General features: G+C 37.8%; 2 protein-coding genes across 2 annotated transcripts; both read left to right on the forward strand.

Annotated features, from left to right (window-relative positions):
• Positions 1-306: 306 nt before the first annotated feature.
• Positions 307-2,841, forward strand: LOC117989456 (pro-resilin-like). Its single transcript, XM_034976824.2, has 2 exons — positions 307-420; positions 1,092-2,841. The coding sequence occupies exons 1-2, from the start codon at positions 409-411 to the stop codon at positions 2,499-2,501; spliced, it is 1,422 nt and encodes a 473-aa protein (XP_034832715.1). The 5' UTR covers positions 307-408; the 3' UTR covers positions 2,502-2,841.
• A 5,715-nt stretch (positions 2,842-8,556) lies between these two features.
• LOC117989647 (uncharacterized) lies at positions 8,557-10,367 on the forward strand. The gene is made up of 2 exons (XM_034977038.2): positions 8,557-8,625; positions 9,254-10,367. The coding sequence occupies exons 1-2, from the start codon at positions 8,605-8,607 to the stop codon at positions 10,139-10,141; spliced, it is 909 nt and encodes a 302-aa protein (XP_034832929.1). The 5' UTR covers positions 8,557-8,604; the 3' UTR covers positions 10,142-10,367.
• Positions 10,368-12,201: the final 1,834 nt, after the last annotated feature.

Here is a 12,201-nt window from a genome sequence, read left to right on the forward strand (position 1 = left end):
TATGTGCTCTGAATTATTTGACCGTCCGGTATGTAGCACTCGTGCGTCACGACGTACGACCTGAGCCTCAAGAACTGCATCTAACCGTGATCTAATGATGTAACGCTTCCGGCCCCAAGTATTACCTCATTGTTGGGCTCGGAAGCTCGATGGCTCGCTCCCATTCTTTCAGTCGGTTCAGTGAAAGGGTCCTCCGATACACTTTTACCCTCGACGGCGCCTGCGCACAAGCGGGTGCTAGTCTTACGCCGTCTTATAAATTCGGTGAAAACTCTGCGACATCACATTACGAATTCGGCGGCTGTACCAAGCGGCCGTCCAATCACTGATATTTACGGTTTAGTGTTGTGCTTAAACATAGTGATTTAGTTTCAAAACGTGTTAAGCGTTCTTAAATAAACGTACAAAATGAAATTCACGGTGAGTGCGTGTTTTGTGATAAGAGAATAGAAAAGTGCATGTTTATAGGTCATCTAACACAAAGGATGTATTTTTAATAACAAATAACTAGTGTGATTAATACAATTAATGATATACCTAATCTATAGTGTTTGAACCTTACTGATAAATTGTGACAGATAACAAATTGAAATATAATATAGTTTTTTCTCTATAATTAAAATCAGAGATAAAGATTTTAATACGTTGAAAACTTTTAAATTCTTCACTTTTATCAAAAAACTGTTAATAGAATATTATTATTAGAAATAGCAATTATTGCTTCCATACAGAGAAAACTATAAGTAATAGGTACTATAGTTACCTACTCAGTAATAGAGCTTTCATCCATACATTAACTTTCTAAGTTTAACTTTCAACGATAATAAATGTTAAAGACTAATTGCATACAAATTGGTCCTGCATAATTGTAGGTTTATTTTTGTACCGAGTAAAAGTGGTAAAAGTGAAATTAAATTTATTATAGCAGTTATAATCTTGAACATTGCCATGCGGGCCGTTGTTCTAAATATTGTGAATAACAAGTTTTTTATCCCGCAGCTTTATTTGCATTAATGAAAGTAAAATTAGATTTTGATTGAATAATACCCCTATTAGTAGTTGTGAGCTTTACGTGAACTTTGTTGTTTCAGGTATTCATAGTTGTGCTCACCCTATCGACAACATGGGGTATAAAATCCAAAACAGAAGAACCAAAGGATAAAAGAGAAGCTGCGACTGGTACTTATCTACCACAAAGCTCCCAAAACTATCAGTCACCATCCTCGGGCCAGGAGGAAGGTAATGCTATCAGTATTGGAGCCGGATACAGCATTGGAGGTGGTGCCAAGCCCACTTACAGTTTTGGTGGTCAAAGTGCGGGAGTCGGAGCCTCATATCAGTTACAGCCAGAAAGTGGACACGCAAACATTCAACTGGCACCAATTTCTTTCCAGCAAGCCAGCGGAGGTCTCGTCTCCAACGATCTCTCGCAGCTAATGAGTCAAATATCTCATGGACTTAATAGTGGAGCCATTTCTTTACCATCATCTGGTAGCCAAGGAGCTTTTTACCAGTTTGCTGGCCAAGGCGGTCAAGGAGGCCAAGAGATATCTTTACCCCAATTTTCTTATGGAAGTCCTCAATTACAGCAATATAGCTTAGGCGATCAAGGGCAAGGGTCCCTTCCGGCTTACGCTCTCGGTACTAAAGGCCTAGGTACCTTTAAGTCAACAGGTCCAGTCTTATTTAGTCCAGAATCTTCTGGTAACCAAGGTGCACAGAGCTATGCAGCACCAAGTTTTGGCCAATCATATCAAGCGGCTGCATTGCCTTTAGGAGATTCAGGGCATTCTTTCCCTGGTTTCTCCTTCGGCGGCTCTGGCCAGTCGTTGGGTGGATCTCTGAAAGGATTCAGTGGTAACTACGCTACACCAGCTGGACAATCTTCTTTTAAACCCTCAGCTTTCTTAGGTGCATCAGTCCAAAGTGATTCAGGTGCTGGTCTGGCAGGTCTCTCTGGATCGTATGGATCTCCATCTTTCGCTGCCTACCAACAACCCGCTGGTGGTCACGGTATATCTTCTCTCGGCTCTGGCGGACATGGTGCTTCTTTCGGTTCTCTATCTGGCTTTTCCGGTGGTCCATCTAAGGCAATAGCCGCATCATATCTGCCTTCAAAATATGAAGGTGTCGGATCTTTGGAGTCCATTGCCTCCGCATTTTCAGCTAGTGGTCAAATAGGGGCACCTGGAACTACCTACGGCTCACCTTCAAGTGCATACTCCAGCAACGTACACGCCGCATCTGCTCCATCTCCCGCCTATTACGTTTCGTCTGGTAAACATTCTTCACCTAGTTTTGGTTTGGGCAGTTCGTCGTTCAGAGGTCCCACATCCGGTCATAGTTCATTAAATTCTTTTTCTTCAGGACCTAAATATAGTTTTGGTGGTGGACACGGCAGTTCTCGTTATGCACCGGCTAAAGATGTTCAAGGCTCATACAGTGAATCCAATTACAACACAATCAAATACAGCTCGGAGCTTAAGCCACGTTATAACTAGGTTTTAAGAAAATATAGAGTGGATTCTGCTGTAAATAACGCCTATTAGATGAATTTTAATCGTGGTGAAGAATGTTTATTGTTTGTGTGGATGAAAACAAGGCACAGACACAGTGATATTAAGTTGCCTTTGGTGATTTATTTGGGTACGTTCCGTTATTTGGAGTTATAAATGACTGCTATAGTTCTAAGGGTTTTCCTAGCTACCAAATTAACTAGAAAGTACAGTTTAACGTTCAAAACTTTCAAACTATACAGCTGTTACAGATGCATTTAATAAATCTCAATTGGGCGGTTTAGTAGCCACCGCATCAAGTTTATGTCGTTATCTTGTTACTGTGAATACCCAGTGAATTTCTGTACATAATGTTAGATGTAAGATTGTTTATTTATTGTTGATACGTTGTTTGTTTTAAGATTGTTATTATCCTTATTAATAAATTGTTGTTACAAAATATATCAATATTTTACTTTTGTCCAAGAATCTTCCTACAACTCCTTGAAAAGCACACCTATGCTATAATGCGTACAATCTGAAAGAGGACTCGCAAATATTATGACGAGTCCTTTCTCAAATTGTATTAAAACACATAATACACATTTAGAAGTGATTGTCAAAGGATTTCAAAGGAATTATCAAAGGTTTATAGCTATCTCCCTTACTAATTTTGCCTTAAAATAAAGATACATGAATGAAAAGGTTTGAAGGCCCTTTGAGCTGAAAGACAAGCTGGTAGTGTATATCGACTTATATACATATCATACACGACCAGCTTTTCTTTTAGTAATTTGTTCACATATCAATTCCATTAATCAGAATTTTTTAAATATATTTATAGTAGGTAGGTAAGTATGTCCTGGGAAATCTAAAATCTATGGATCTAGGAATCGAAGCATCCTTACAGTTGTAACAGAAATTTAATACTATTAAGTACATACCTATTATTTTATTAGACATCACCTTACGAAACCATGGTCTTGAAAGGTAAGATGCGGGAAACTTATCTAGAAAGTGTTTTATTGAAATAGGAATCAGATCACGTATGAACTTTTTTACAATATCAAGAAACAATACGTCCAATATGATTTGGACATAGGTATCTAAAAAACCTATACTTATTTCGTATATTTATTTAGTCATAACATTATAATTTGACCCAATTCGAAATAGATATAAATTGAATGACGCTAAAAGGAAAGTAGGTTAGGATAACATTTTAAAACTATAAACTACATCGATAGATATTATATAACCAATGTATAATTGAGCGTTAGGGATGATTCTATGATTAATAATCTATGATTAATTATTTGTGATTACTACTTTTCCGCGATTTTGTCCGCATGAAATTTCTAGCTTCAAACAAGAAAAAGTAAAATCAGATATTTCTGCTTCTTCGATTCTGATGGAACTTAGCGCAGCATATGAAGTCAGATTTGATCGTAATGCTACTCAACTACAAAGTTTCGTCTCAATCCGTCCATATAATATTTAGGCTCTCGCACTGCATCCAATCCGAATACGTTACCTAATTATCTACTCGAAGTATCTAGTCGTAGCAATATTTGTAACGAAATTCGACAATAAATTCGAATTTTGTTTTTCAGCTTTGAAACACGAGACGACATTCGGATCTGTTTAGTTCGCAAACCCTCATACAAATATTGTATTCCGATTGTATGCAGTACGAGCCTTATGCGATGCGCAAACAAATAAACAGACAATCTTTTAAATATAGAAATAAAGTGTCTACGGATAATACCTTAGCTATACAAATGGATGAATCATAGGATTGTGTAAACACATGGCTATATCAGTCGTCCGAGTGGCCACGGTTGAAGAGACATGTATCTCGGTAGCGAAATGCGTTCACTTCCGAATTCTCGGTTACGTATTGCATAAAGGCTTTTTGTTACAGTTTTTATTTGATATCATTGTTTGTTTTTATTTGTTGTGAATGATTGATATTGAATCGAAATGAGGTGGTATTAACGTAACGTCGGAAATGGGCGGAAAGTAACAAATTGAAATTGTGGGGTAATTTCATAGGGTAATTTGGTGGAAAGTCGTTTTGATGACACACTTTATGACACTACGATACTTATCGTATGTCAGTAGGTACATCCGAGTTTTATTCAATCAATCAACTTGTTTACGTCCACTGCTGGACACAGACCTTTCCATGAGTGCACTAAATAAGTACACACGATCCTCCGCCTTCCATTCTCTTCCCGCCACCTTCTAGTTCGTAGATCGTCCCACGCTGCGTTTCCGGTACACGATTTTCACGATATACTTATTAAAAGTATTCGGTTATACTGTTTACATATTTTGCTACTAAAATTTGCCAAAGTTGGTGATACAATTTAAGTATATGGCAGTTGATGACATATTACTTACCTACTCAATTTGTAGAATAAAGTGAGTCCGAAGAGAAGGAGTCCGGTGGATAGTTTGAATTAAAGTTAAAAAGTTTTTCCAGGCTTTTCTACCGGAAGGAACTTGGAATTGGATACATCCGGGCGGTATCTCCGGGCAGGTACCCGTAGGTAGCGATAAGAAACTGTAATTAATTGTCTACCACTGAACACGGAAACACACTTTTTCCTCAAATGTATATAACAAAAATGAATCGCCGAAATGTATGTACGATGTAATACGACTGCACTAAATTAGTTTTTTTTTTGTTGTGTTTGTAATTGTCAGGACGAGGTTTGTATGAAAGATTTTTTTGGAAAATCCACGGGAAAAGACAATTCCCGCGGGATGCAGACGAAGTCGCGGGCAACAGCTAGTATCCTATAATAATTATTAGGTAGGTAGGTAGGTATCTATTTAGGAATATTTGCGGAACAAAATGGAAAATATGAGAAACATTAAGAGGCTATATTTTTAAATTTTGTTTTTATAGCGATCTAGATGCCTGCGACTTCATCTGCGCAGATATAGGTTTTTAAAAATCTTGGGGAAAATCTTCGATTTTTCGGTTTAAAAAGTAGCCTATATTCGTTTCCGAGATGCGACTTATCGGCAGATGATGCCTGTGACTTTGTTAAAATCAGTTAAACGGATGGGCAAAATTCTATGGAAACTCTTTGGTTTTAAAAATGCCAGTTCCCGGGATGCTAGCTGTCTCTTACCTCGTCAAAATCGGTTTAATAAAGGATGGGCCGTAAAAAGCTAGCATATAGACCTACAGAGATACCTACCTACATTTCACATTTTGTATTATTAGTATGAATGAATGAATTTTTTTGTGGTGTAAAAAGCAAGTTACATGTAACTGCAAAATTAAAATTTAGATTTGCAGAAGCGATCGATTTCTCTATGTTGTTGATTTTAGCTCCACCTGATCTCATAGCTGTGTACTAAAATGTGAGCTGTGGCTTTATATAATATTTTTCACTACTATACATAGATGGCGTACATTATTATGTTTTAGTTCAAAAGCTCAAATAAGATAGCGCCACTGACAGTAAAAAAAATAAAACAAAACGATTGAAAATTTCATTTTGCGACTAAACTTTATCCGATGCAAAATTTCAGTTTTTTTTTCAATTTGTTTAAAAAGCTTCCAAGATTCAAAGATTCCAAGGTCCTATTTCTTTATCGCCTGTAACAAAACATCATTTTTTCATATTACAAATGTTTTGTTTGTTAATAAAAATGTACCTACGACTCTTTTTGAATTCATATTACTTATTTATTCATCAGGATTTTAAGATAGACAGGAGCACAGAAATTAGAGTGGATAGATAAAATTCTTGTTTTCTTTTTTAGCAGAGATCAGTAAAAAGTAGTTATACCTATATCATTATTCTAACCCGTAGGCGTAGGTATAGTATAATAATAATATATCATGATACTAGCTGATGCCCGTGACTTCATTCGCATGAATTTAGGTTTTAAAAATTCCATGGGAACTCTTTTATTTTGTGGGATAAAAAGTTGCCTATGTCACTCTCCAGATCTTAACTATACCCGTGCAAAAAACACGTCGATCCGTTGCTCCGTTGCAACAAAACCAACAAACAAACACACTTTCGCATTATTCATAATATGGGAAGTGATATGGGTAGTGATAATATTGGTAGTAATATGGGTAGTGACAATAGGGGTAGTAAGCAAATGTATCGAGCTACGCGCCGTTAATAATTATTATTATTTTACTTGGTAGGTAAAACGATTTCATGATGTCCTTATTTATTTACTATCCTTAGAACTTTTCATTGTATTTTTTCCCGCAGGTACCCATGGATTGTATTGAAAACTAGTTGAGCGTGGTAGTCAGATCGTTAAGTAGATATAACGCTTGGATTTGTATTTTTTTCACGTCCTTGAGTCCTATTATGACCACCAAGCAACGGTATTACGAAAATACTTTGAATCACTTGTAAGAAACTGAGGTTATATGATTTTTTTGATTAATTTAAACTCAGCTTTATTTACTTTGACTCAGTAGACCGTAGAAGTTGGTATGATTGAAAACAAATTTCTTACTGAGGAAACAGTAAACGAGCGAGTCGCGCAGGAGCCAGGAGTGCGCCGCCACAGCTAGCTATAAGTTTCACCAAAATCTTTTTTGGTGAAACTTATTACATTAGAATCCTGATGGCTAAAGTAATCAAAAAACCCGTGTGTAAAGCTAAGCTTAAGTTTTATCAAAAAGACTTGGTATCAACCATCACCTCGATTACACTCGTCTGCAAGTATGCATTGTGCCTTATTGTCTGTTTATTAGTCATCCACTGTAGTTTGGAAGTAGTTCAACAATACATGCATTATTTACTCGTAGGTATACGAACTGCTAATTGCTAAAATTCATAAACGTTGAAATTTTGTTGCTATAATGCAAATGGTCTTAGAATGAGAAGGGTTTAGGGTAGCTAAGGTAAGTTCCGCACTACGAAATTTCACCGCGCGATTTTTCAGCACAAATCTGTGACATGGAAATTGAAAACCGTTCGCGCGTATTTTTTTCGCGAGTGAGTTCGGCTCCATACAATTTCCCAAACTTTTGGAATAAGTCACAGAATTCTACGAATAAAATCGTGAGGTAAAAATTCGCAGCGTGGGCTTAAGTACCCTAAGGCCACAGTCTACCACACTGCTAGCCCAGTGCAGATTGGCAGACTTCACACAACTTGGAGAACATTATGGAGAACTCTTAGGCATGCAGATATCCTCACGATGTTTTGTCTCACCGTTATAGCAAGATATATTTAATTGCAATGGGAATAGGAGGGGAAAGCCATTAAGCTATAACCTCTTAAATATACTAAATTATCGGTAACCGATAGACGTCCACATCAGGACATTGGTCTCCTGTGGGACTGTCTTGCGCCGCCTGAATTCAGCGGCTCCCCTTGATGTCGTCTGTCCACCTAGTGAGGGGTCTGCCAACACTACGCTTTCTGGTGCGAGGTCGCCATTCTAGTCTTGGGACCCTAACGTCTATCGGTTTTTCGAATTATGTGCCCGGGGCACTCATGCCACTTTAGCGGGGACGCTGAAGTGGCATGAACACATGGCACTGAACTCGTTGAGCGATGTCGGTTACTCTGGTTCTCCTACAGATCTCCTCATTTCTATTTTGATCACGTGGAAAAACTTCAAGCGTAGCTCTTTCCATTGCCCTCTGAATTACTCCAAGCTCTCTTATGAGGCCCATAGCGGTCATGTCTCGGATCCATATGTCATTATTGGCAAATATACTATTACAGAACAGAGCCCAAATTAGCAACTTAGAATTTAGTCAGTAAAATACCTTACCCGTGTAAAGAAAGGGCGGGTCAGCTAGTCTATAATATCTCGATGGGAACGCGAATGTGAAGCAAATCATCAAATGTGGTCGCAATGCGTTTCCGCCGCGATGCAGGAAGCCGGCGTTCTCAGTGAAACTGGATCTGTTACGATGCAGGACAAAGACCTATCGGTCACTTCCCTAAGTACGAGTAAGTACTTCCATCTGGAACCGAAGGAAAGTTGCCCATAGCCGCTCATATAAATACGTGAACTTGATATTCACTGACACTTTTCCGAGCAACGGTGAATAGAGCACTTTTGCTCAAAGTTACTTAATTGAGAAATGTAATTGCACAAAATGGTGAAAAAGGGATTCTTTGTAAGTCTTCCATTGCTCCTCTTTAAATAGAGATACTTGTTACTCTATTAACGTTACGTTACTAGTTTCATAACCTTCGACTTTAGTGCGTGTTCACGTAGAAAGAGCGGACGCTGGTGCGGGGTCGGGTATGGCACATTTTGTTTTCGCGCGAGTTTTGTTCAATATTTATTATCTTGATTGTCTTGTATGAAACTTTATCGGGTTACTACCTACTTTAAACGTGGGTGACATCAAGCACATGCGTTGGTTTGCGCAGCATATTAGTTTGTTGGTTTGCGATGATGATGAAAAAGATGCCCGTGAAGTCACCAGCAAGTAGCCGTCATAGTACTCAACGTCAACATCAACAAATGTTTATTTACACCAAGTGAGTTGTGGGTCGAGGAACTGGGTGTCTCATTTTGACCCAGAGTTTATTCGGTCGCGAGAATACCCGCACCAAACAAGTATTTCGCATTATTCGCCGACAGCCGGATTTACATTCAATGCCGGCAAGCATTCGAATGGTGTAAACTATACCTTACGGGCAGTAAACACACAATGTGGTAACAACGAGTTGATTGAGCGCACTTAACGCCTATTTAGAATTTTCTATGACGAATCGTAAAACTAGTATTTATTTCAGATTATTGCCGCTTTCGTTGCGCTCGCGCTTGCTAGCGAAGAAGACAACGAGCAGAAAAAAAGAGGAGCAGGGAAGGCGAATACTTTAAACGCGATTCCTACAGGAGCACAAAAGCCTGACTATACTTACAGCATTTACGGCCAAAGTCCTAGTGCACAAAGTAGTCCTAGTCAGCCCTATCAAAGCCAAGTTCCGAATTCTTTCTATCCTAATCAAATCGCAAGCCAATACTATACTTCGTCCAACAACCCAGATCAATCCACTTCAAACGCTCTTCATACTCAAGTGAATTCAAATATCAACTCGCAAATCGCTCAACCCTCTCAATCTCACTTCGTTCCTATCAACTTCATTCCCAATCCAGGTTATCAATTGAAATACCAAATTCAATCTCCTAAACCAAGTGGAAACTTGCAATTTGCTTTTATTCAGCAGCCAAGTATGCAACCTTCGTCATTAATACAATATCCTCATTCTTTTTTCTCGCCTAGCCATACAAATCATGTTGCTCCTCAAAGCGCAATCTTTGGTTCACCAGGACATTTCAGTTTTGCTCCGGCCTTGCAGCCCTTATCATTAGGAGGTTCCTTTTTAGGTCAACCGTCAATGGTTGTGCTTCCTCAGACCCATACCGGCTTGTACAACAATTTAGTGTACCCTAACCCGTCTCAAAGCTTCTATAACTATTACCCATCGACTTCACAAGCGAAGTATAGCTACGCATCAGGGCCGCCTATAACACAGTCTACTGATCAAGCCCAAAGCAGCATCCCTCAATCTGTCACAAAAGAAGACAACATAATTTCGCAGAGCAGTGAATATTCTCCTTCGGATACCAGTTCCGGATTTAAGAACTCTTACACTAGAAGTACTTACTCCAAACTTTGAAGATAATGTTTTATACAGAAAATTGCTTTTAATTTGCTTATTGATGCCATTATGTTTAAGGCATAACGCATAACTGAGTAAACTCTTACGGTAGTGGAGTGTTGCGGAAGGGTGTGATCACATGACTCGTGAGCTCAGTGATTCGTCAACTTGTGACAACTGTCACCCTCCTGCACCGCTGTACTACCGGTGGGAGCCTACTCAGTTATACGTTATACGTGTTGTTGTCCACTTATTTATTTTGTTCCACTTATTTGATAAGACATGATGTTGATTTTTGGTTTTGTTACTGTAAAAATATATTATTGTTATAAGTATTTAAGATTTGTTATTTTTCTTCTTTAAAAACGAGGTGTTTAATTACTATCATACTTCTATAATTGCAGGCAGCTAGGTTCTTTATACGTTATGAAACGAATCCGGGGTTAAGTACGTTATTACTTACAATATTAATACACCTACACTACATACTTTTTTGTTTTTGAAAATGTTAACAGCACCGATTGCAATTACATGATCTAGGTATATAAATAGTTTTAGTTACATAATGTTAGCAACGATATTATGATGTACAAAATAAGGGTGTGTTGTTAACATAATGGAGACGGACAACGTGTTCAACCGAAATCTCCATCTTTACACAAAATAATAGGTATTATGTTGGCAACGCGAGATTTTTATTTAGCAACAGTGCAAGGATAACTTTTTTCGCCAATATTATAAATTATTTTTATTAGGTAGGTAAGTATATTATATTGCGTTACTTTGATTTATATTTAGTTACAGATCAAATATAAGTGGCCGCAGGCTTATTGCAATATGTAAAAAATATATAAAAAAACCAGATGAGTGTGTCAATAGTTATCGAAACGCGTGAGTAGTGACCACAGCATCTTTAGTGAAAGGAATACATAGTGCCCGATAATTGGTGCTTGTACTATTTGTATCATTTATAGATACGCAATCTATGCTATAATAACAAGTGCTTTCGATTGTATTTTAAGAGAAGTTTTTATTCGTAACGCCCTCCAAACAAACGTAAGTTATCATCTGAGTACCTACTAATCAATTAAACTCAACAAAATTTTGTAGAAATTTAATATCTATGTCTTTCAGCTTGGTAAATGGTTTTTAGATTCCTGTAAAAATGTGTACTTAGTTTTGAAGTTACACGGACTCAAAGATTTACATAGGTCTTCTTTCCTTTGATCTGAGCATCATCGAGATCTTGTCACTTTGAAACTACTTACAATTTTTACGGAAATCTAGCATACTTAGATATGTGCTTACAAAATTCAATTGAGTCGGATGATTGATATTATATTTAAATGAGAATCAAACTACGTTTGTGTGGGGAGCGCTGGGGAGCGTGCTAGGGAAACTTCTCTTAAATTAGGACTATAATAATAATAATTATGTAGGAGTATGCATAATGCAATTTGATCGACAGCTGGTTTTAAAAGTGCATGTAATTTCTTAACATCTTGTTGTCTGACATTCATACACTTTACTGATTTATCAATGAAAGCAAAACTTAAATTATGATGATAAAAAGTTTTGTAAAGACTAACATACACCTACCTAGTAAGAAATAACAGGTATGCTACAGAAAATAGCTGCTCATGCTCTTCCAACTTTTCGTGAGTATAGGTATACCTATAGATGGAATGTTGACGATATAGGGTCTTGTGGTACGGCACTGAAAAGGCGAGGCGTCAAGGGGTGACAAGATCGAAAAGCTCCTGGGCACACAGCTGATGGTCGTGACCATTGATAATATTATACGTAATGGTAAAAAAATATTCTACAGAATACTTTTTTGCATAATAATGCGTAGGTACCAACAAACATGGCAAGGTAAAAGAAATCAAATTATGTCAGTTATAAAATTCCTCAGATTGTTACGTCGGGTGACTAAATGATACCTATTTTTTGGGTCATGTTGATGGCACACTGGATAAGAGCAGAAAAAATGCGGTTGACGTGTGATGTTGACACACCACTTGCATTTTCAATGCTGAGAAGTGCAGTGAATTTGGCTCATGCGAATCTTGCGATTC

This window comes from Maniola hyperantus, chromosome 16 (genome assembly GCF_902806685.2).
Source record: "Maniola hyperantus chromosome 16, iAphHyp1.2, whole genome shotgun sequence".
NCBI lineage: Eukaryota > Metazoa > Arthropoda > Insecta > Lepidoptera > Nymphalidae > Maniola > Maniola hyperantus.

Coding starts and splice junctions, on each gene's coding strand:
- LOC117989647 (XM_034977038.2), top strand. CDS start 8,605: ATGGTGAAAAAGGGATTCTTT. Junction 8,626..9,253: donor TGGTGAAAAAGGGATTCTTT/GTAAGTCTTCCA, acceptor TATTTATTTCAG/ATTATTGCCGCTTTCGTTGC.